The sequence below is a fragment of the Talpa occidentalis genome, unplaced genomic scaffold, assembly GCF_014898055.3.
Source record: "Talpa occidentalis isolate TD23 unplaced genomic scaffold, MPIMG_talOcc4v2.1 talOcc4.13, whole genome shotgun sequence".
In the NCBI taxonomy this organism is placed as follows: domain Eukaryota; kingdom Metazoa; phylum Chordata; class Mammalia; order Eulipotyphla; family Talpidae; genus Talpa; species Talpa occidentalis.
Window position 1 is genome coordinate 78,447,301 of NW_023601322.1, and position 26,252 is coordinate 78,473,552.

General features: G+C 37.8%; 2 protein-coding genes across 11 annotated transcripts in view; one reads left to right on the top strand and one right to left on the bottom strand.

Moving 5' to 3' along the window:
- Positions 1-26,252, bottom strand: part of MEGF10 (multiple EGF like domains 10) — a 340,065-nt gene that overhangs the window by 138,114 nt on the left and 175,699 nt on the right. The gene's annotated exons all lie outside the window — the stretch shown is intronic.
- Positions 7,961-8,201, top strand: LOC119242744 (ATP synthase subunit epsilon, mitochondrial-like). The gene has a single exon (XM_037508248.2). The coding sequence runs from the start codon at positions 7,982-7,984 to the stop codon at positions 8,135-8,137; it is 156 nt and encodes a 51-aa protein (XP_037364145.1). The 5' UTR covers positions 7,961-7,981; the 3' UTR covers positions 8,138-8,201.

A 26,252-nucleotide genomic window follows, 5' to 3' on the forward strand; every position in this document is an offset into this window, starting at 1 on the left:
TGTGCCTGGATAGCCTTCCCTCCCACCTCCACTTCCTCACCAACTGTATATATGTGCAAATATAAGAAGCCACAACCCAACCCCCCACTTTATGACTCCTAAAATAAGCCTTTGTTTTAGTAGATAAAGTGCCACATGCTGAATTAGCAACACCACTTCCTGTGGAATTGAGACAGATCTTTTATTCAAAACATGACCTTGTCTGACCCTGAATAATAGGTCGAGAACAATCTCATATTGACAAGAAAATTAGGAGCCTTTCTCCATACTACTTCCTTCATTCACATTATCCATAACTCTTTCTTCTGATTTCCTCACATTTCCTGACTCATCCTTCTCTGCCATTTTTAGAGAAATCCCAGATCTGGATGCCTTGGGGACAGGAAGGTAGAGTGACTTAGGTAAATTCTAATCTGGTGGGGTGTCAACCTTTGTTCACTGATTGATTACTCATTCTCTCTCTGCTTTATTTTCCTTTTAGAAACATCAGCCAGGAAAGCAGCTTTAATGGCAAGCATTATATGAAAGTCATTTCTGCCCTTTACCAGTCTTATAAAGCTCAAAAATGACTTAGATTCATTATCTCTTGGGTGAACATAGCATTTAGCAAGAAGCTGGTCCAATACTCTAATTGTGTAGATGATGATGATGCCATGGTCCAGAAAAATTAAGTAGTTGCTCCAAGTCACAAAGTTATTTCATAAATAAATTTACCTTTGGCCAACATTGGGTCAACACTCAAGATCTCATTTTGTCTTACACAGTATTATGAATTGCTACCTACAGAGATAATAAAGACATGATTCTATTTTTGTCCTGTGGCCTCTCCCAGTCTTAATAGAATATAAATATGCAGATTATAGGCCCTAGGGTGCTTATAAAAGTTTAACTCTAAAATATTGATGAGATGATCAGAGACTTTAATAAGACAACTTGTGAATGCTGCTTTCCATACCAAGGATAAGGTATTTGCAGTAAGTTATGTCTATCTGTATATCAAAGGAACAAATTAGACACTGGCCTCATTCAAGTTTTACTAATGCGACAAAGCAGTTGATGAAAAGCAAACGAATGTCTCCAAATTCGTGTACTCATAGCTTAGTGTAACCTAGGATGACTTAACAACCTTTAAAAAAACAAATCATTTGGCAATCTTATCTGTTTTCCAAAATACTTTTAAATTTATTTCCAGCCGGTGATGCCAGTTGTACCTAGTTGGTATGGTTCCACATTTGAAACTGTTGATCACTTTTATATTTTAATAAAAATTTCTATCAGGAATGATAAATGGTCAATTTTTTTGGTTGGCTATTCCAGAAAAAGTCATTATGTTTTTAAATTTTATTTTAACACTGGAATATGAAATACAGAATTGAGAAATATCTGCCTCTATTGTTTATCATTAATTCAGTTTTATTCCTCATTCTAACTCAATAATCACCAGTTAAGTAGAATTGGCCCTTTGGTTTGACTTTTTACTATAAAGATTTTACTGCTAGCAAGTTTTAAAACTATTGCCTAGCTTTGTCTATCTTCTCAGTTTCATAAATTTGTCCTTTTTGGCCAATCAACTTCCAATTCAACCTTCACACTGACACCAATTCTTCCAAAACGCAAATCAAAATATTGTAATTTTTTTTATTTAAAAGGTTTGGAGAGTTTGCAATTGTAGTAAATTCTGGCCAGGCACTCACTCACTTAAGATGATTTGACTGCAACCTCACCAACCAGCAGGTTCTCACATCATATCACTTGAGCAATCCTCCCTACTGACATTTTCCAAGATACACATGTCTCATTCCACTATCTTCACCCATGCTGTTCCTTCTTTTTGGACTGCCTTTAAAATTATCTGGTCAACCTAATTCTCACTCATTCTTTAATTGTCAAAGGTTACTTCCTCTTAAAAGAGCTCCTAGGCCAATCTACATATCATTTGCTCCTATAACTCATGGAGCATCCCAAGAGTAGGTGATGTAAGCTTTGTCACAGTAATAACACATACTGTTTATTCACCATTTTCTTACTCATCTTTTCACTAGCTGTTTAACTCCTAAAGTCCAAACAACACACTGTTTTGTTCATCTCCACATATTCTTGGCACAAATAGAGGGCTCAATAATATTGGCAACTGATTGAATGATTGAATGAATAAATGACCCATAGGAAAAATGAAACCTAGACTACATAAATCATTTATTCTGGATCTTGAAAAATCATCCCAATAAAAAAGGAAGAAATGGAAGGTCAAGAATACTCCCATTTCATTGCTAAACTACACAACTACAGAGGGAAATCTTAGAGTTGAAACAAAATGATACTGTTAATGATTATATAGAAAAGCAAAGAGAGTTTTGCTAGAGGATTATTTGTTTTAATAAGAAAAAAGTTACATAATTTATTTTTTTTTAAGTTACATAATTTCTAAAGAGAACCTATAGGCACTTTCAATGGCTTAATTTATAGTTATTCTACAAATCATTTAAAAACTTAAGGTTTTGTTTTCATTGGTATTTCTTTTTCTCACTGACTGGCCCTGCTTGATCATTATTCCAGTAGACCTAGTATTAGTCTCATTGTGGGCAAAGTGAGATAGCCATGCGTATACATTTGAAAGCAGCGAAGAGACCATCCAGGGTAGCTAGGACTCATGCAATAGAGGTAATAAGGAATTACAGAAATTAGGAACAAAAGAGGGATGGCAGTTTTTTGTTGTGCTAAGAAGTCTTTTGAAGCACTGAGTCCCCACGACTAAAAAGCCTGATTCTTAGGGTCTGCCTGTATGGGTTGGTAAAGGGACCCCCCTCAACAAACTGCATCAGAAAAGTTCTGAACTCTGCAGGGCTATAGTCTTTGCAATTATGACATTGTACTCATCTTTTGCCTTCTTCCATTCTGTCCTTTTAAAATTTATTTACATTTTGCCTTTATTACACGTTTTTCTTGACTCTTTTAAAAACTTTCAATAAATTTAATAACAATATCTTAACTTTATTATAAATATTGGAAACTACAGGTACCAGAAAGCATTCATGATTAAGGTGACCACAATAAAACTGAATACATTAAAATCTTTCTTTCTTAGAAGTTTTTATAAACTATGTTACTGTCAATTGTTCAAGGGTTTAAAGTTTCTAGTTAGGTAACTTAAAAAGGAAAAATACAAGCTAATGGATAAACTATACATGAAGACTATGTTAACTGAAGAATCTCCATTCGATAGAGGTTGAAAATAGTTTCTTTCATGATTATACTTTTTCAATCCTGCTAATTTTTAAAAATCTGATTTACTTCAATGATTTCCTTGAATCAACATGTAAAACTGCTTGTTTGAAATTCAAACTGTTGTATAAACTTCCTGTCAACTTATATCTCCTTTTGCAATAATTAATTCTCTCATTCCATATCGAGTTAATGATGCATTCAGAACATCACTAAAAACTGCTTGGACATCTGATGGAACCAATTCTCCACATATTCATCTGATGCCTATAGATATGTTGGGCTGCTGGTCATCTTTGCACATAACCAGTCCTACCTCTCCATCTAGACTATAAGCTCCTGGAAAAAGAACCCATGTCTTTCTCTTGCCTTCCCTGATTTTAATTTCTTTCTCCAACAGCAAGAATATAACAGATGGGACAGAAGAAAAGATGACATCAGAGGAGGTTGTCTGCTTTGCTCCCAGAAGGATAATTGAAGATGGTATAGATAGGCACTGGACTCAGAGATCCTGTGACTTAGGTCAAAACCAGAGCACCTGGTGGACATTGAGGACCAATACTGACTGCAACAGGACACTGAGGAAATACAATTCTCTGCAACAATAGGTGGGTGGTCAGAGGTACCTGGAAACTGCATAGGGTGGGAACCTGCATGTCTGGGTTTGGCTGTTGTCCCTGGGAAGGGAAGTGCTGATTGGCCTGGAGGCACACACATGACTGTGCAGAGATAGATGCTGAGGTGCTGGCAGACAGGGTTCCCAGTGAAGAATATAGTGTGAAGTGTAACTGTCTTCCTTCCACCTGCTACTGTGAAGTGCCACTGAAATCCTGAACTGCAGACTGTGGAGACGTGTGTTCGTAAACCCAGAGAGAAGGCCTATCAGTGGTGCTACAAATGTAAGCCCGCCCTACACAACACTTTCACCAATGATTGATGGCTTCACTACCTTTGAAGATGAACTAATACATATTTTTCTTAAACTCTTCTAAACCATTGAGAAGAAAACTTTCAAACATATTTCATGAGGCCAACCTGACCCTGATACCAAAAACAGACAAAGATACCACAATAAAAGAAAATTGTAGGCCAATTTCCTTAATGAACATTGATGTGAAAGTCCTCAAAAAAATTTTGCATACCAAATTCAACAATGCATTAAAAGGATCATAGACCATGATAAGTAAGATTTATTCCAAGGACATGAGGATGGTTCAATATCAAGAATCAATGAAGGTAATTCGCCACATCAACAAAAGGAGATATAAAAATCATATGATCACATCAACAGATGCTGAGAAAGCATTTGATAAGAGCCAACATCCATTTATGATAAAGACCCTTAAAAAAGTGGGGATGGGACATATCTCAACATATTAATGGCCATATATAACAAGCCCACAGCTAATATCATTCTCAATGGTAAATAACTGAAAACTTTTCCACTAAGATTTAGTACAAGACAAGAACATCCACTTTCACCACTACTATTCAATATAATTTTGGAAGTCCTAGCTAAAGCAATTAGGTATGAGAAGGATATAAAATGGATCCAAATTGGGAAAGAAGTAAAACTATCAGTATTTGCAGATGACATGATAATATACATAGAAAACCTGGGCCTCCCCGGTGGTACAGCAGTTGAGCACTGGGCTACAAAGCTGCCTGCAGCCTCTGCAGCACCAGTTTGATCCCTGGCCACCGGGGAGGGTCCCACATGGCATGCAGACCTCTCCTGCCACGCCCACTGCTCCCCTCAGCAGTGTACTTCATGGGTCTACCTGCTCTGCTCCCCACTTTGGCTCTAGTGAATTCTCTCACCCTCCCACACTTCTGACTGAACCCAGTGCTTGTATAAATAAATAAAAAATAAATCTTTAAAAAAATACATAGAAAACCTTAAGCAAAGTAGTAGGCTACAAAATACATTCAAAAATTAGTTGCATTCCTTGATGCAAACATGAACTAGAAGAGGAAGAAACTAAGAAAACAATCTCATTTACAATCATATCAAAGTTTACTAAGAAAAAACTTAAGAAAGGAGGTGAAGGACCTATACAATGAAAAAAATAAGACATTGTTAAAAGAAATAGAATACAACAAAGAAAAGATATCCCTAAGTCATGGATTGGAAAAACTAACATTGTTAAAATGATTCCGTTACCCAAAGCAGTATCCAGATTCAATGCAATCCTCATTAAAGTTCAATGGCATTCAACAAAGAAATAGAACAAACATTACTGAAATTCATCTGAATAGCCAAAGCAATCCTGAAAATAAAGAAGAATGTTGGTATCACACGTCCAGACTTCAAGCTATATTATAAAACTATAATAATGAAAACAGTATGGTACTGGAGCAAAAAAAGACACACAGACCAATGGAACAGAATCTAGCATCCAGAAACAAACTTACAAGAAATAAACTCTTGTTTTGCCACACCTATATGGACAATTAATCTATAATATAGGAGCTAAGAGTATACACCGGAGAAAGAAAAGTCACTTCAATAAGTGGTGTTGGGAAATATCATTTGCAAAAGAATGAAACTATACACTATCTCACACAACACATATAAATTAACTCAAAATGGATGAAAGACTTGGATGTAAGACCTGAAATCATAAAATACATAGGGGAAAACATAAGCGAAATACTTCACAACATAGGCTTGTGGATTCATCTCTATATGTGGCTTCATCTCCAACAGCAAGAAAAACAAAAAAGAATACTCTACCTCAAACTAAAAAGCTTCAGTACAATGAAAAACTATCACCAAAACAAAAAAAGATACCCTATTGAGTGGGAGAACATATGTGCACACCATACATCTAACAAGAGACTGATACCCAAGATCTACAAAGAAATCATACAATTAATGAAAAAAGAACAAATAATCCAATAAAAAAAATGGGCAGAAGAGCAAAATAGGCTCTTCTCCAAGACATACATATGGCCAACAGGCATATGAAAAAATGTTCAACATCACTTATTATCAGGATAATGTAAATCAAAATGTCAATGAGATACCACCTCATACCCATGAGAATGGCCCTTATTGAAAAGACCAGAGAAAACAAGTGCTGACAAGGATGTGGAGGGAAAAAACACTCACACACTGTTGGTGGAAATGTAGACCGGTCCATTCCTTATGGAAAACAATATGGAGATTTCTCAAAATATTAAAAATAGATCTACCATATGTCCCAGCAATTCCATTCCTAGGCATCTACCTAAAGAATGTAAAACTATTAATATGAAGGGATTTTTGCACTCCTGTGTTCATTGCAGCACTGTTTACAATAGCCACACTATGGAAGCAACCTAAGTGCCCAAAGACAGATGAGTAAATCAGGAAGATGTGTTATATATACACAAAGGAATACTATTCAGCTACCAAAAAAAAAAGGATAAACTCTTGATTTTTGTGACGATGTGAATGGAACTGGAGGGTATTATGCTAAGTGAAATAAGTCAGAAGGAGAAAGACAAATACCAGATGGTGTCACTATATGTGGAATATAGAGAAACAACACAAGGCATCAGATAAACCCAAACCAGCAACAAACCCTACAAATCTGACCGTAGAATTAAGTTTACCATAGGGAGAGTAAGAGGAAGGAAAGTAAAGCAGGGAGGGGCACAATAGACAATGGTGAAATCCCAGAGTGCCCTGGTAATATATGTGGTAACACATCTGAAGGTTATGATCCTATACCACTAAATCATACACATTAAAAAAAATTTTAAGTTTTTGAAGACATCAAAAACCTTTATTTAGACTTTATTTGCCATATTCAAAAATAAAACTGACACAGATGGTTTGGTGGAGGGTGAGTAGAACAAATGCACATACAGAAAAAACAAAAATGTAATCCCCAATTTAAAATTTACAAAGATATAAGTAAAAGTGAGAAAATGTACATATATACATATATGTGCACATGTATGTATGTATGCATATATATTATATACACATTCAGATGCTCAATACCGACGTGTTACTTAATGAGGGATACAGGAATGTTTTCAGAGAAATGCATCATTAGGTGATTCTGTTATGCAAATATCACTGAGTGTGCTTACACAAACCTCAATGGTACAGACACCTACACCCTCAGGCTATATATAGTGAGCACAGTTGTATAAGCCATTGGTTGTTGGCTGAGATGCCATTACGCAGAGTATGAATGTTAACTGAGCGAAATAAAATCTTAGGGCTATAGGATGTGCAACATTAACATTGCACTGATCAGTGATCTGAGAGGCTGAAAAGGGCAGTCAGGGTATCGCATCCTACAAATGACAGATAGTTGATATGAGTCTGGAGGTATGAGGTGAGACTTATAACTATGAATGGGATCCATGCCTGGGAAAAACAAATGCTCAGCTGGGAGCCAGCGCCATGTGGAGAAACACTTTCGATGAAGGCAACACTGGATAGGCCAAGTTTTCTTTTCATCATAAAGGCATCTTCATGAATTGATAGATTTACCTAACACGGAGCTATAATTAAAGCACAGCTGTATCATTGCAGAATATCTTGCTATTTTTAGAAAAAAATATAAGAAAGTTATTATGAATCTTGTTGAAAGAAAAGCTTTGCTTTTTCAGCTACTGAATAATCCTGAGGACAATGTCTATGTTTAACCAAGGGTCTTTTCTACTGTATCTAGGTTTCACTTTTTGACACATAATGTATATAAAGACAGCTTCTTAAAACAAATTTTAAGCCCAACACGCCGACTCCCGCGACAGCATGGTGGCCTACTGGCGACAGGCTGGGCTCAGCTACATTCGATACTCCCAGATCTGCGCAAAAGCAGTGAGAGATGCTCTGAAGTCAGAGTTCAAAGCCAGCGCCGAGAAGACTTCCGGCAGCAGGGTAAAAATTGTGAAAGTGAAAAAGAAGTAATGTACCCTGACTAAAGCTTGTGATGCTCCATTTTCGAGGTGAAGATGTGTGGGCGCACGTTATGGCGGAAAAATACCTGTCTTGCTGGTAGATTGACTATGTCAATAAATTGAATTCTGCTTCCAAAAAAAAAAAAAACCAACAAATTTTAATGTGGTAAAATAATCTTGAGTATACATATATCTACTTTCATGATTAGAAAGAAACATGTCAGACATCAATTTCTATTGTTATCTAAATAGATAAAGGTGGTAAAAGTGAATTATAAAATTAGGTGTCAGATCAGCAAACAAATGTGAGGTACCACTATTAAGGCTTATACTGCCTGAACATGTTATGTGTGCATATCCACATTTATAAATGCTAGACTCACATAAATTACTTGTTCAGAGCTAATCAGATGAGGAGGTCAAGTTTATGTTTATTAATACAAGAACTGAAATCAAATTAAATCTTGATTAAGTGCTATGAATCATCTGCTTTAAGGGATCAGGTTAAGAAAGTTAAATGTAAGCATATAGTCAACTAGCAGTTCTGTTGGAAACTCTGAAAAAACTCAAAATTATGCACAGCAGACAGGGAATCAATTGATAATTTTACAAAATGGAATCCAAGACCTTTCCAAAATATTTAAAATAACATTTGTCCAAATCTCTATGCTTATGACTGCATTAGATTATACAGAAGCAAAAAAAAAATCATTTCCACAGTATAAATGCAGCTTCTAAGTCTTTGCTATCCAAAAGGACCATGTAGAGACATGTCAGAAATGAGCAGAGCCCTTGGAGGTCTTTCCCAAGAGCCCCACAGTCATGGAGAACCCCTTCTGAACAACCCAGGAAGAGCCCCAGAGAGTTTTGAGCCATACCCTCAAATTGCTGAGGACACATACTTTTTCTACCTGTCCCAAATCATTACATTTTTAGATTCCTTTTCTTTAATGATGAGCCAGACTCATGTTCATCATTAAAAAAGAAAGAAGAAAAAACAACCTTAATGAAGACATTTGCCTTAGAAACTGCCATAATCAAAGACAGACCTTTTCAGATGTAATTACATTTTTCCAAGATAATTTATCCTATTAAAATATGGTAATTTACCATGGATTCAGGTTATCTGAAACCTTTCTAAGATTGAAAGCTAAAGTTAATTTCTTTCTATAAGCAGTATAATTTGAACCTATGAGAATTAAGGACAATTTTATAGTCTAATACACATATAAATGTTAAAACCTTATATGCAATGTACTTAAAGAATCTGACTGTACCCCAGGAATGTGCATGTGGTTTGGTATGAGAATGAAAAGGGGAGCTCTGAAGGAACACAACTACCCTCACCAAAACTGATCCACCCTTTCCATGGCAATAGGAAGAAAGTCCTTGCAGAAATGTCACTTTTGACAACATCAGTATGCCCAATTCAAAAATCAGTGTGATTGGAGGTTTAATGAGGCACTTTGTTATTCCCTGCAATAAAAACGGGAAAAATAGAGACACAGTTCTTCAGGCTTAATTACCACATCTGTTATTAGGCACTTTACGGTGATTGACTGGAGTGTATGTCGGACACGTTGCCAAAAATGCCTCCCCATAAAAGCAGCTTCCTGCTCACTGCCTGAATGGCATGGGTCTCTGTTACAACCAGGATTTCCATGGCAAAAGAGCAAAACTTGGCGGACACAAGCCCCTGTGCCAGCTGAAGGCACTTTTTCCCTGGTGCCAGGGAAGCTGGGAGCAGGGCCTGGGCGGCCTGCTCTGGCTTCTGCTTCTCTCCTGCCTTGGGCTCCACCACACTTCCCTGAACTCATGCTAAAGAAGCACAGTGTGAGAGGAAGAAGTGAGGCAAGACAAGGAGGGACTGGGTTGTGGTCTGTTGTGATGCCTACTTGCAGACATTAAAATTAGAGTTATGAAGGGATGCTGCAGATGAAAAGTATTTTCTAGCTTCATGTAATTACGACTTTAAAAAGTGCAAGTAACCTACAACATCAAGAAGCCAGCTTCCTAGGATACAGAGTTCCTTGAATGCCTTGGATACTAAGAACACAGATGATTATGTGTGAAAATCAACCGCCAAATTGGATTTTAGGAATTTAGTGTCTCACTCTATAATATACATATTAGAGAAACTTATTGCCATCTTTCCTAGTGTCCAATGAAGCTGCTCATTAATCACTTCATGTCTTTTTATGCAGGCAAGCGGGGGGATCTATTAATGAAATGCCACTTCATTTGAAAAGTATCCCATCACTCAACTTTTAAAACTCCACAAATCCAGACAACACAGTTGTGTGTATCCCTAAATCAAGTTAGTCTACAGGTACACAAAACTACTCTTCGGACCAGATGTATAAACACCTGGATTGTTTGCAGCAAACAATCTCATATCTGAACACATGCCAGTAGGAAACACACAAATACTCACCTAACCCTGGTTGTTTAAAGTAAACAAAAACCTGATGGCTCAGAAATTGTGACATATGGATGCAACATGAGTAATGAGAAAAGACTTAGACATACACGCCTTATAAATACACTCTTCTGGAATAATCAAGCATAAAGACGTGGCCTTTCTGGTATTTTCTCTCTCTGTATTTCATTTGCTCTTCTAGGGTGAAACTGTATACATTTATAGGTAAGATTGTGTATGTTTATTATGTACTCCCCAGTAGCATTTTTATATATACCAAGTAATGCTTATGGTGTTTTGGATGTGTGGTACTGTTAATGGTGATTTGTGTACAAAATATATTCCAGAAATAATGAGTGAAGAATGAGATACTGGCAAGCAGGAAGAGAATTTTCTAAGTTATCTTTCTGTCTTTGGGATAGAGACTGAGCATCAGTTTCCTAGAGGTTCATCCCTAGAACCTACCTACTTTTCAACAATCTTTCTACCCTGAATATAAAAAGGGACTTTAGAAAATAGATCTCAGCCTTCTCAGACAAATGCCAGTCAGCTTGGCTTCATACACATCCTGCAAGTCATGATTGCGAGAGTCCTCTCCATTCCCCAGGCTTGTGAAATTTGACTTTTCTCTCCTGAGACCCTATAATATAAATGATTGGAGGCCCTTTCAAACTAATCCTTTTCTTCTTTATCTACAATGAGTCTTTGTGATCCCCTGAGAAAAGGGATGGTAGAGCATGGTAAAAGTGAAATCCAACAATTCTGAGATTATATAAAGGCCACTCTCCAAACAAGTAAAAAAAGAGCTGAGCCACTTCAAAGCAAAATTCCTTTAAATGATAAACTTCCCCAAGTAATAGTTTTTGTGGTTTCACAAAGAAAGGTTATGCACATTAATATTTAAAAAGTAATTTGGGAATGGGTTCTTGGATAAGACACCAAAAGCACAGCAGTAAAAGAAAAGAGATACATTGGGCTTCACAAAAATTGAAAGATTTTGTGCATCAAAGGGACACTATCAAGAGAATGAAAAAGCAACCCATCCATACAATGGGGGAAAGTATTTGCAAATCATATATTTAGTTAGAGGCAAATGTCCAGAATATGTGTGTGTCTATATATAGACACACACACACACACATATACAGGTATATACAGATTAAAAAATGGCAAAGGGCATGAATAAACTAAAGAATATATATACCAATGTCCAAAATCCACCCAAAAAAGAAACTCAATGTCATTAATTGTTAGGACGTTGAAAATCAAAACCACAATAGTAGTCCTGCTATTATCAGAACACAAAACACACAAAATGAAAACCAGAAAATAACATAAGTGTTAGTGAAGGTGTGGAGAAATTGGAACCTTGTATGTTGCTGGTGGGAGTGTAAAAATGCTGTGGAAAACATAGTGTCTCCTCAAACCTTCAACATGAATTACCATATAACAGACCAATTTCACTCTGATTATAGACTCAAAAAGAATTGAAAGCAGGTTCTCAAACACATTTGTACACTGACAAATACATGGCAGCATCATTCCCAACATCCAGATGGCAAGCAACACAACTGTCTATAAAGGGATAAACAAAATGTGCCTTATACATACACTACAATATTATCCAGGCTTAAAAAGGAAGGAGATTCTGACCCTTGCTAAAACACAGATGAATTTTGAAGACATTACGCTCAGTGAAATAGCCAAAGGACAAAAATTGCATGGTTCCACTTTTTAATGTTATATTTATTTTATCACAATTAAAAAATAAAAGAAATACGTAGAGGTAAGTCAAGATCTAAGGATGTAATTAACAGCTATCTACCCAAGAGGCAGGGACTTCTTTCTTTCGTTCCCCATCTGTATGATTAAAACATCCACACATTTGTCCATGGATCACCCGTGGATTTGTAAAATCTAGTTTAGCACTAAAGTTGGAAAGAAAGAAATATCAGCAGATGTAATAACAGCGAGAGTCTGTGTCAGTCACCACAGCCTCCTCTGCAGAACGACTGGCGGGAATGTTACCTCTCCGCTCTCCTAGAGAGCTCTGAAACAGATGACAATTCCTCCAGAATCCAGACACAGAAACCGAAATAGAGCAATTTAACTACCTCTCAATTATAAGGAAATGGAAACCAAAAGGCATCAAACATTTGGGAGCCACTGAGCAATGCCAGAATTCCAGCTCACCACTACCGTCTGCCTGGATCCAAAACTTTGATGCAATTGTTTAACTTGGAATGAACAGACTAAGGGATCTGGGCTTGTGTGTGCCCCTTACTTTCTCAGAGAAATTCTAAGGAATTTGAGATTTTAAAGAAACTTGTCTTCCTCGATTTCCATTCTAAACTCACTTTGGATTTTCTGAGTCATAATGAAGTAGCTTTGCTTTAGGGTTTTATTCTTCTTCTTGCTCCCCTGCCCCCCCATAATTACTAATAAAGTTAAGATTATACAAAACAATACTGTTTTGAATATAGAATGCAGATCTCAATCCCTTCTGGCAGGTACTCCTACAGAGCAGTTGTTATTTATAATACCTATAGGGAGCGAAGAGATTAAAGGATCAAATCACCCTGCACTTCCCAACAAAGCAGACCACAGCTGTACCATGACTTCTGAGCAACTGCTCGGTGAGGAGACAGCAAGACTTCTGTTGTCCTGCAGGGTCTGCTCAGGTCACCGCATGTGGCAGGGATTAGAGAGTCCTCGTTCTCTATTACCCAATGGGGCAGGACTGAGGTCTACACACCACACTCCTAGACCAAGGCTCTGTGCCATCACCTGACACCCTCTTGCAGGATCTCTTGGGAAATAGAAGCAGACATCAGACATCATAACTTTTCAAAACTAACTTTTTTAATGCATATGTAAGAAAGAAAGAACAATTCATTTTTTAACACTTCTTCCCAAAGATCTGTTACAGTGGGGGGGCAGGGGGGAGAAAATGTACCCATTTTGGAACTTGGTCTGAAGTTAGCTAAATCTTGACACCAGCTAAAGCTATGCTTTAAGAGGAAAGGGTACCATGTGTGGGGGCTAGGCTGTGCCCTAACAGTGAGCCAACACAGAAGAGCCCCCAGGAGCAGCTGTCCCAAAACTCATACTCAACCTCTCCAGGGGATAGAAGGGAGGAGAAAGAGCAAGCTCTTTAAGTCACACAGTTGTGCTTCTTCCATTTGGTGTCTAGCTCTGTAGCTGTACCAGATGGCTGGCCAGGACAAAGCTGGGGCTCCTCTCACTGCCAGCATTGAGTCTTTGCCTGCCCTAACTTACCAGCCCACTCACTTGCACCCCTACAATCCAGACACTGCCCAGAGGCTTTCTAGTCAAGTTCATGAGGTTGGATCTTTTTGATCTCTTCATCCCATAAATAAAGAAATAGGCACTAAAGAGCTTTTTCAGGTGCCTAAGATTAAACCATGGCACAGCTAGACTCAAAACAAGATTTTTGGCTTCAGATGCAGTACTCATTCCACTATTCTGGTTGCCAAATATAGCTCTAGAACAAAAAGCATGCTCTTTTGCTATAAAAGCACTTATTTGTTTCATTCAGTTGTGTCAATAATATATATATATATATATATATATATATATATATCTCCTTATCTGGACTTCTTTCCTTCAAACATGGGTTCCCTACAGGGCTTCAACAATGATTCTGAAGCCAAATACTGACTACCCATAAGTATGTTCACTCTCCCTAAGATGCTCAGTGGCCAACAACCCCTGGACCAGAAAAAGCAGATAGGATGGCCAGTGCGCACAGCTGGATACAACGACCTGAGCCAGGAAGTACCTCAGTCATCCCCTCACGTCTTGAGGAGCACACTGTGGAGGACATTGCGTACGTATTAAAGAGGGCTGGTTCTGCCTGGGCTCTTATGGGTGATGGATCCAATTCTTAGATAAAGACTGGAAAGCTGCTTTTGTTTTAAAGAACAGGCCTTAGAACTCAGTGACAAAATTCATCTGGCTTCCACAGCCCTTTCTTTACCCTCTAACGCTGTTCTAAAAATCTGCCCATCAGGACTTGGTTGCTATCCCACTCAGCAGTGGAGTCTGCCACATTCACCATCAAAGGAAATACAGACGGCATGTCAGTCACTAACCTATAAAAAACACTGTGGTCTCCTTTACATGCCAGGGAATGAATCCACACACTACTGGGCCCTAATTACGTGCCCTCATTTTCACAAATATTATAATCTGGCCAAGAAATGAAAAATGCTCTTGCAAATTCTCAACTAGAAAGGAGTTTCCTTAGGCCAAACATAAGAAATCATTCTGAGATGGACAGAGTTAGCGTCTCTGTCTGCCACACCTGAACTCTAGACAAATTCAGAAAGATCAGAGTTTTATCCTTTAGAGAGAACTACATACAAGCACATGCTTTAAATTTTAACAGAAAATTTAGGTGATCACTTTCAGAAGATCTCTGGACTTCATAACAATATAATACCTTCAACCAAAGACAACTGTACAGGAAGGTGACAACTATATTTAGTGGATTATGATCCTAAAACATAAACTCTACAGAGTGCTCTGAACAGTCCTCTGTGGCTGCATAAACAAAATTACAAAGCATCGTTTACAGACCACCTTGAAAGAAAAGCCAGGATCTTAATTGGCAGAAATCCACATCATAAGCTTTTTTGCTTTTGTTTTTGTTTATAAATCGCAGAAGAAAAGTGTTATTGCTCCAGGTTGCTTTTCACCAAAATAAAAGTCAACCATCTGGCCCCACCTGAATATTGGACAGGGTTCAGATGATCACCAACGTTCCTGAAGGAAGATCTCTTCTTCTAGGTGCCAGGAATCACCTTACTTCTCCTGGTTGAGGAGAAATGCTGCCTTGCTGCCTGGCCTCTATTACTTATCCTCTCCTCACACAATCACCCCGTTGATCCTGCTGCATCCTAAGAAAAGATAGCTAGGAGGTCAACTGTTCAAAACCTGTAAGTTATAGGGCCTCCCCTGGTGGTACAGTGGTTGAGCACTGGGCTGCGAAGCTGGCTGCAGCCTCTGCAGCGCCGGTTTGATCCCTGGCCTCCAGCGAGGGTCCCACATGGCGCGCAGACCTCTCCTGCCATGCCCGCTGCTCCCCTCAGCAGTGTATTTCATCAGTCTGCCTGTTCTGTTCCCTGTTCTGGCTCTGGTGAGTTCTCTCACCCTCCTGCACTTCTGACTGGACCCCGTACTTGTATAAATAAATAAATAAATCTAAAAAAAAAACAAAAACCCTGTAAGTTATAAATATAAATTGTGAAGGCTCTTCCCTTACCTCCAGCCCTCCCTACGAAAGTTCTCAATTGCTATTGGCTGTTTCACCACTCATCAGCACTTTGACCAGAGGAAAGATAGGTATTGGGGAAGTTTTAATCAAGCCTTATAGCCTCCCTGGTGTGTGCTAGGAGACAAGGTCAAGATTATCCATTTAAATGCAGATTAGGATTGTGGGTCAGATTCAGTTTTTCATGTTATTCTTAGGTCCCCATAGTTTTGAATAATCATGAAATTAGCTAAATTCACAAATATTTAAGTTCATAGTTGATGAAAAAAGAGAAAGAAGGAAGGGAGGCAGAGAGGGAGGGAAGGAGGGAGGAAAGAAAGTAGGGTCTGTATGTCTTGTCCCAGAAGCCATAATAGAATATGACAGACTATGTGACTGAAACAACAGAAATTTATTTCTCACAATTCTGGAGGCTGAGAAATACAAGATCAAAGTGCCAGTGTATTCAGTTACTGGTGAGAACTCTTTTCCTAACTTGCAGATATCGTAGAGGAATAAAGGAAGAGATCTGGTCTCCTTCCTTTTCTTAGAAGAGGACCAGTTCTATTGGATTAGGGCCCCAAATTATGAGCCCATTTAACCTTTATCATCTCCTAATGCAGTCACCTTGAAGGAGCAGGGTTTCAACATTTATATTTCGAGGGGAACACAATTCAGTCTACGACACATGTTCCAGCATTTGGCAGCAGAAAGGAAAATAAGATAGATTCCCATGTGCTCAAGGAACTTAAATTCTAGAATCAATTTAGACTAGAGATAGAAAGGCCCTTAAAGTTTATATAGTTTCTTCCCACAAGCTTCCTTCTAGACGTACTCCAAGAATGTACCCCCTAGTGAGGTGGTGGGCTATCTAACCTCAATTCACAGGAAAGAACACGAAGTCACAGAGAACTTGAGTAGCCAGTGGCACCTGTTATGAGGTAGCAAAAGAAGGGAGAGTGGATGCACTAAGGTCTGAGGTATCAACCACATTCCTAACCACCAGACTCTTAATATGATGGGACAATATATCTCAGCCCAAGATGTTTACAAAGCCCTCTGAATGTAGGGGCATCATCTGGAAGCTTCTGCCCAAGACAAAATTGAGAGAGAAACATTGCTGTTTTCCTGAATTATGAAGGTGGTGTTTCTATGCTGATTCACTGTCTAGCATTCTGCAACAGACTCACTGAAAATTAAAAACAGAAGTGAGCTACATATATCTCTGGGTACAATCAAATTAATCAGATAGAGACAAATAAAACATATTGAGCATATATACCAGATAGTGTCCTGAGTCCTTTTCATTTATTATCTCAACTAATCCTCATAAAGACTGTATGGGAGGGACTCCCTTGGTGGCGAAAGCGGTTGAGCACAGTGCTGTGAAGCTGTCCACAGCCTCAGCAGCATGGGTTTGATCCCGGCCAGCCGGCAAGAATCCCACATGGCGCAGCAGACCTCTCCTGTCTTGCCCGCTGCTCCCCTCAGCAGTGTATTTCGTCAGTCTGCCTGTTCTGTTCCCCGCTCTGTCTCTGGTGAATCCTCTCACCCTCCTGTGCATCTGACCTGTACCCAGATTCTTGTATGCATGAATAAATAAAAAATCTTTTAAAAAAAAATAAGACTGTATGGGAGAGCTATCATTATTATCCCTATTCATTGATGAGGAAATCAAAGTTTGGAATAACTAATTCAGTGTAAACAATTAAGCAGACCAAGATTGAAATCTAAAAACTGTAGTTTCAGAATATACATTCTAAACCACCACATTATAGAGCATACGTGTACCTTAACTTTTAAATTACATTTGTCCACTGGACATATCCATTAATGCTTAAAATAAATACTTGAATATAAATCTAAGAAGGCAGGGACCCTGTTTATCTTAATGCCTTCGCATTAGCACAGAAATATAACATAGAATCTAATAGCTGCTCAAATATTTATTGAATGAATAAAAGATCATGCTAAATTTAGTTAAAATTACTGCAAGTCTCTTTATTTTCCTATTTTTATTTCATTTCAACTTTTATCATAGAATGATAAACCTATGTTATTCATGGCTTGATAAATTTAAGCAGTTATTCTAACTTAAGAATATTCCAATTTGGCCAATCTACACTTCCAAGAAGTTTTAAAAAATCTCTTAATTTTAATCTGTATTTAGTGTATATTTCTTGATATTCAATTACACAAAACCACACTCTGGCCATCTGAGCTTGCTTCTGCCCTCACCTCTCATCTCGCTCCCCTCCCCCTTTGTCTCTGATCTCATGAAGCTCACTTTACTATTAAAGTCCCATCTATTCTAAGAGTTATTCCCTGATCAAATTCACAGTGATCTCTTCCTACTGTAAGATGGTTAGCCTGGAACATATCACCTGCTCTCGCATCCTTTCCTGTCTTCACAAATATTCTAGCAATGTGCTGAGGGAAGGGGCTGTGCCTTGTCATTTTGGGTGCTCTCCCCAAGATGCAGTAAAGGCTTAACAGCATTTCATGAACAGAATCAACTGACACAGCTACAGATCATCTAAATATAAAATATCTGCTGATGTGATATTTTGTAAATAAAGGTGAAAAAAATTTTACTTGAGGTAAAATTCATCTAACATTAAATTTATCATTTTAATCAACATTGTACAAACACCACCAATATCTAGACCCAGAACAGTTTTACCTTTTCAAAAGGATATTTGCCATGACATGGTCACTCTCCATTTGCCCTTCCCCCTTGCAACCACTAATCTACTCTCTAGCTTTATGGATTAGGCTATTCTGGACATGACATAAATAAAATCATACAACAGTGGCCTTTCATGTCTGGTTTCTTTCACACTGTTCAAAGTTCATCCATGTTGTAGCATGTATCAGCAGACTTCATTTGTTTTTATGGATGAATAATATTCCACTGTCTGGATATATGGCATTTTGTTTATCCATTCTCCAGTGATCAGGGAAATCTCCATTGGATTGTTTTTAATCTTTTTTGTCAACGTCAATAACAATGATATGAATATTTGTATGCACATTTTTGTTTGAACATTTGTTTTCTATTCCACTGACACTTTACTAAGGAAGAACAAATTCTTTACTTAGAAGCCTCATCTTTATACTACAATTGAGACAAATGATTTTCCTTTCAGTGAAATACTATCTTCATTCATGCCCATGAGCATATTTTCTGGTTTCTGTGTCATTCCACCATCAACAACTATTTATTAAAATAAATATTATTAAGTCACAAGATCTGTGCTACCTTCTAGGCATATAAAAGTGAAAATTAACACATTCTTTGCTATGTAGAACTTAGAGTCTAGCGGGTAAACAAGATAATCAAAGACATGTAACCCATGCAAAACTTAGCTACCCCATAGCACAGCTATGTTAAGGTGGTACTTCCAAGAATCCAAGAAATCTAAGGTCCAAGAAACTCCAGGAGAAATTTAATTGTATTTATATTCCAGAATATTCTAAATTTATTAGAGTTTATATTTTATACCAGAGACTACACTTTCTAACTTCTATAATTAATAGGATCTCACTTAAACACCTGGGTGATTCTTTCATGAAATTCATAAGCATACTTTATTCCTACATATGTCAATCTGATCTATTTTAACATTACTTGGTAATAAATAATGATTACTGAGAGCTTATTATATATCTACCAGCAAGTTATCGTGACACTCTTTAAATTATAAGATTTTATCATTTCACAAGTGATAAAAGAGGAGGTTTGAAGAGCTTACATATTCTGCCCATGGTTATGAAGCTTTAAGGGTAGAGATGGGATCATGACCCACGTTTACCCACGTTTAGGGGTAGAGATGGGAAGCTCAAAAGCTCAAGTCTCCCACTGATATGCTATAGCAATTTCACAGCCAAGGACCCCAAATTCTCTCCTTACAAAAACAACACACACACACACACACACACACATACACACAGGTTCCTATTTTCTATTTGAGTCTGTCAGATCCATATAACAGTAAGCAAGGACGTTCTAAAGATACAATGATCCAGGCCTCCCTGGTGGCGCAACAGGTTGAGCACAGCGCTGTGAAGCTGTCCGTAGCCTCTGCAGCGCTGGTTTGATTTCTGGCCAGCCAAGGAGATACCCACATGGCATGGCAGACCTCTCCTGTCTTGCCCGTTGCTCCCCTCAGCAGTGTTTTCGGTTGTCCAACTGTTCTGCTCCCCGTTCTGTCTCTGGTGAATTCTCTCACCCTCCCGTGCCTCTAGCCTATACCACAGTTCTTGTATAAATAAATAAACCTTTTTTTAAAAAAAGATACAGTGATCCACACTAATGATAACAGATACCCTTTAGACCAAAAAGGGACTAAGGACTACTCATGTGCCAAAAGCACAGGGTTGTACCCCTTCATGCTCCTGGAGCTCATTGTGGATCCTTGGAAGTGATGGTTGAAATAAGTGAAAGAGATGAACAGAGATAAGCCAAACATCCCACACCTCTTATCACTTTATCAGACTTAAAATATGTGAGAAAAACAAATAAAAACATTCCAATATCAGACTTCAGAGGAGAAGTCATCCAAAAATTCAGAGAAACATCCATAATGCATAGTCTTTTTCTAATTTCTCTTGACAGATTACAATGAACAGGAGGAGCATAGTGCATAGGAATGAAAAGATTTGCTAGAAAGCCAATTTGGAGGGGTGCTTTTGTTTTAAATTCTAAGGACTGGGAGTTTGCTAACAGTGTTGACCTCTTAGGCACTGGATTTGCTACCTAGAAAACTAAAACAATCAAAAATTATGGTGCTGGTCTATTGCTTTCTGACACGCAGCTCTTCTGGCAAGGGAGGTAAAGGTGAAATAATGGATATTTATATCTCCAGTCACACCTAGATCAAAATTACATGTTCGTTGGAGTACCCAGAGTTTGTTTTCTATCACTACTACAACTTTAACTCTACAGTAAACAATGCTTTTTAAAAACCGGTTGAACTTTTTATTGGTATAAAAGATATATTTAAAAAGACACAAATCAAAACTGAAGAGTTTAATATATTTTCATGATCTGAACATACCCACACAAATATTTTTAACCACACAAATATTTTTAAATAGAGCAATGTTAACATCTCAGAAGCCCTCCTTGAGAAGAGCTTTAATTATGACACAAAACCAAGTCCCAGCAAGCTTTCTATGCCTTATTAAAGCATTTAATGTGAATCATGCTATTTGGGACATGAACAACAATAAAGGACAATATATCACTTTCCTATTTTTTTCAACAAAAGTTGCATCTATACAGAACTTCAAGTAGAGCACAGTACTCATCCTTAACAGAACTGAGGGAAGAGCCTCTTTAAATAACAGGAATGAAACCAAATGAACAGGCCTAATGACTATGAATTGAAATTAATTAACTAATCAGGAGAGTATTTAACACAATCCTTTTTGCCACCTGTGAAGAACAGGCTTCATCCCCTTCTCCACTTCAAAGGCATCTATATCATTGGTAAACCAAATAGTCACTTATAAGGCATAAACAAACTACAAGGAGGAGGGGTAGTAGAAGCATAATGAAGAAAATAAAGCCACTTGCTTCTCCACAATCCATTTGCTTCTCCTACTTTAATGGATTTACAATGATAGTCTATAATCAAGGTGTAATGACAGACTTAATTACAAGGAGGCTCTAAGTGACCTCAGGCAAATCATATATTGCCCTCTCCAGGGTACAAACCTCATTAAGCCTAATTCTCCCAGTCAGAAAACCTCTTATATTGAGACAAAAGGATTCCTACTGGCCAAAGAGCACCAGCTGCCTGAACACTCTGTGTAAATGGGCTCTCCACAACCTACTACATTCAGAAAAGGCTTTTCCCATTCTACCATACTCAAGGCTATATTCTGTGCCTCACTGGAAAAAAAAAAAAAGTCACCTACAGGAACTAGACTAAGTATCCTTTGAAAGAAGCCGAGTGAATGACATACTTTTTCATAAAGGGAATAATTAGGCTAAAAGAACAATCCTGTGTGAAAAGTCTGTGACCTTAGCTGAGGTTATGACCTTGAATTTGAATCTTCTTCTGACACAAAGAATGTAGTCAATTATTGAGCTCCAGATTAGCTCTCTACAGGAAGTTTGCAGCCTTTTCCATTCCAGGCCTAGAATCTAGTTTGAGAGTTGGGGATAAAGGGTGGTATCTAAAAGACATCTGGGGAGTCTCCCAACCTCATAAATGTCCAAACTTAGTGATAACTTTCAAATAGACTGAATTATATTTCAGGCTGAAAAAAAAATTCTTGTCTTCAAAACTGGTAACTGAATCTAGATTTGGAAAGAAAATTATCTATACATCATATATATGCTGACCACACCCCAGAACAAAATAGCATTTCCTGAGGTCAGTCAACTTGATTTAGGAGGGCTCTCAGATTAGACACCTGTTTGTATAAATTTGGGCAAAAGAGACTAGAATGATGCCTTTTCCTGTCATAGCAGAGGGAAATCTTTTATTTTTAAAATATAAATAATAAAAATCCTGCTCTAAGATAAGTCATAGTGGGAAGAGTAGTATGTGACGATGTGTGAAATAATCCTTGGTCAAAGATCAACTGGAAGTTTTAATAGACTTGTATTCCCCTAAAGCCAAAATCAGCAATTAATGGTGTTTCTACAGAATTACTTTTTCCTTCCCCAATCCTACCCTTGACACATTGCTGCAAGTACTTTAACTGTGAAAGGCCTTGACCTCCTTTCTTTGTCTCTCTGATTCAAGTGTGTCTGTTTCCTTGGGGCTACCAAGCTCAGTTGGATGGCTGGCCAGAGGGGAATGGAGCATCAGCCAACCCTGAACAATGGCCTCTTTCTCTGGCTGTCACATGAACCGCGTTGTATTACAGCCATTGTCCCTCCAAGCAGAGACAGAGAGGCACAGGTTCTCAAAGACCAGTTATTCTCTCTGACCCCTCTAACCAAGTCTCTAAAATATTAGAAAGAAAAAAAAAGAAAGAAAGAAAAAGAAAGAGAGGTCATGCCTTCAGAATGGAGCAGTATTAGGATTCCAGGCTCCTAGATGATAGGGTATCCATGGACCATCTGCAATACCATATCATACCAAAAATATACCCCGCCTCCTTGGTTCGACAACACACCTACGGAATCCAAAACATTAGAGGGGGAACTAGTAGATACTGGCTCAGTCAGTAATCTGCATGCCCCTAAAGTTTGAAAATATGGGCTAAACAGAAGTCTGAAGCATTTCTAGCCTCACTGATGCTCAATTTTGCACATTTATCCATTCAAGGGACATACAGGAAATGGGGAGAATATTAAAGGGGCAAGCACTTTAGTCAGAAGTTGTCAAATCTTAGTACAGAAGGGAAACATCTAGGGAGAAAATAGATGAAAAAGAAAAGGGCACTGAAGATTGTGAAGAATGGAACAGAAAAAAAATTTAAGTAATAGTTCTTCAGAAGGTATTAGGAATTTAGGGGCAGGTCAGCAATGAACAGGAAAAGGACAGTGCAGAGAGAAAAGGAAGAAGGTGCCAGAGCAAGCTGGCAGAGGCTGTAATCTTCAGAAAATAATGGGTAGTGAGAAAATTCCACTGGTAGGATGGACAAATGAATGTTTGGTGATATTTTATGAGGTGAAGGAATCAGAGGTTGCCATGGTTGCCTGGATGACATCATGCTAAAAGAGATCATGCAATAGCATGGCAAGATTTTCTCTACAAACTTATTAAGGAAAAAGTATGAATTTAGATCCAGATGACACTAGAAAAAACATGAGCCTGTCCTCACCCCACCCTCAAGAAGTCCATGGTGATTGAAGGAAATAACAATTGTCTTATTTCATACTCTCTCATGGCATGGGAGTTCAACTTTAACTTGAATCTCAATAGGGTACCCTAAACTACATCTGATCTGGTTTAAATGATAAAACAATGGCAGTGTAAATGAGGGGCTCCTTTAATAAACATACTGTGATGAGAACAGGCAGAATCTAGTCCAATAATTCCCTGAGTATTATCATAAAATAATTCTCAAATGTTAACCCACCACTCCTATTGAATTAGTCACTACTGCTTGAAGTTATCTTGCAAATTCCTGCAACCCTATGTTTGTTGAGCTCATTCCCCTATCTAAAATGTCCTACCCACACAAAATTCTCCCTTCTTCAAGGCCTCAGGCAGCCAAGAAACCTCTGATGAGGATATAGAGAACTTTCTCTAGAATGGACTCTAAGACCTGTTTACCTGGTCCTTATTATATCCAGTCACACCTAGTTAGTTGTGATTTTTCTAATTTTTTTTTTTTAAGGCAAGTACCTTGGCAATTGCATGTATTACTAATCCCTAACCCATATAGACCTAATAAATATCTGATGGGGCAAAAATAAAACTCAAACCAAGTATCTTTTTAATATATTTTTTTAAAGATTTATTTATTTATACAAGGACTGGGGTACAGGCCAGAGGTGTGGGAGGGTGAGAGATTTACCAGAGACAGCAGGTAGAAGAACAGGCAGATGGACCGAAAACACTGAGGGGAGCAGCAGGCAAGACAGGAGAGATCTGCCCGCCATGTGGGTAGCTCACTGGCTGGCTGGGAATCGAACCCATGCTGCAGAGGCTGAGGACAGCTTTATAGCTCTGCGCTCAACCCACTGCACCACCGGGGAGGCCCTCAAACCAATTACTTTTTAAAGAACAAAAGCCACATCTTTTCATTGATTCCTTGTCCAAAAAAAAAAAAATCAAAGTGTCTTTCTCAAGATATCAATGGATGTAGACAAGATAAATTTCTGTGCTTTGAGTTTGAATTCGCCACCAAAAATTATTTTTCTAAAAAACACAAACATGATCCTTTACCAGAGGTAAAGGGATCCATCATGGAAATGATCACCTATGGTGAGGTTTTACAAGTAGCCAAATCAGTGCAGCTCAGCCAGGTCAGCCAGGATGTTAAGAACAAGGCACTAAGTCGCCTTCTAGAATGAGGCCTCCTTGCTCCCAGAGATAAGATGTTCTTAACAGATGTTAATATCCTGCATGTGTACCTATCAAGATGAGACCTTCCATACTGAAATACTGTTTTCTTTGTCTAAGAAGGGGGGAAGGGTACAATATATTGCCCTCCAAGTAGGAAATTGAGGTGGTTAAAATGTTTTACATAGTTCCTTTATCTAGGAGTATAAATCACTGAAATGAAACAAGAGGAAATCAGTAGAAAATGAACACCGATAATAACAGGATATATGATCACATTCACACTTTCCAGACTGGCTAATGGCACAAAGTATGCATTATCAAATAACATCCACATGGTGACCTACAGTTTTGCAAATAAAATTATATATAAAGTAAAATAACATTGGCTTTTATCTTTTTTCTCCTCATATGAGAAACCCTCTTATTAAGTACTATAAATCAATTCTCTGCACTATCCATTTTTAAAAAGAGAATGATCACAGAAAAATACAATCTTAAGTTGTGAAGGAGAGAGACAAGTGATAAGTGCAAAGTCTTGGGAAATAAGAAAAAGAAATGAGTGGATAAATGAATGAAAACACTAGGACACTAGTAAAGAGATTTACAAAACTGCAGAGCATTATAACTTAACTAAGGAAGAAAAAGTTCATTTTAGATATAAAGTTTGAAAGGAAGACAAATCAACAGAACTAATTGAAACTTATGTTTATTTTTAAAGTTAATTTTTAGAACAAAATACTGGGTACGCACCTTGAGTAATTTAGCAGACAGTTCTTAACTGTACTTCCTTTATCTGGACATTTGTACCTCATATATTGATGCTGCTACTTTCCAACCATATATCACTGAAACTCTCTCATACATGAGGTTATCAATGAACATTTTTGTTGTTTATTTTATGGCAGAGCTTCCTAAGGGCTAAAAGTTCAAATTTTGTAGCATCCCCATCTTTGTCATTACTTTGTCATTCATTTGTTCTAATGTTATTGCATATTTCTATTATTATAATGAATAGGAAATGGAAAAATTGGAAGATAAATAGTAATTACAAGTTTTTGTCTCATAGTATAAATGAGACTAAGATAGAATTTTTGCCAAAAGTGACAAATCTTTAGTCTGAATCAGACATTTATCTTTGAACAAGTCAACTGCTATTCAAGTGAAGAGGAAAAGACCAAAATTATAGGAAGTTTAAAGAAAGAAAAATTTTTAAAAGGAGTATATGGTATATAGTATATCTAAAAGGCAGGACATGATTAGAAAACTTACAATGGATTTGGTTCTCTAGGGCCAGCATCCTTCTACTATGTAGGACTTTGCACTATCATTCTTTGGATCTATTTTTAGGAATGCAGACTATTAATATAGGCAAAACAGTATTGAACTAGTCACCATGTTTCTGAACGAATACAAAAATAAATGCAGGTCCTCCCCGGTGGCACAGGGGTTGAGC

Bases quoted from the DNA above. Each gene is read 5' to 3' on its own strand.
- LOC119242744 (XM_037508248.2), top strand. From the start codon at position 7,982: ATGGTGGCCTACTGGCGACAGGCTGGGCTCAGCTACATTCGATACTCC.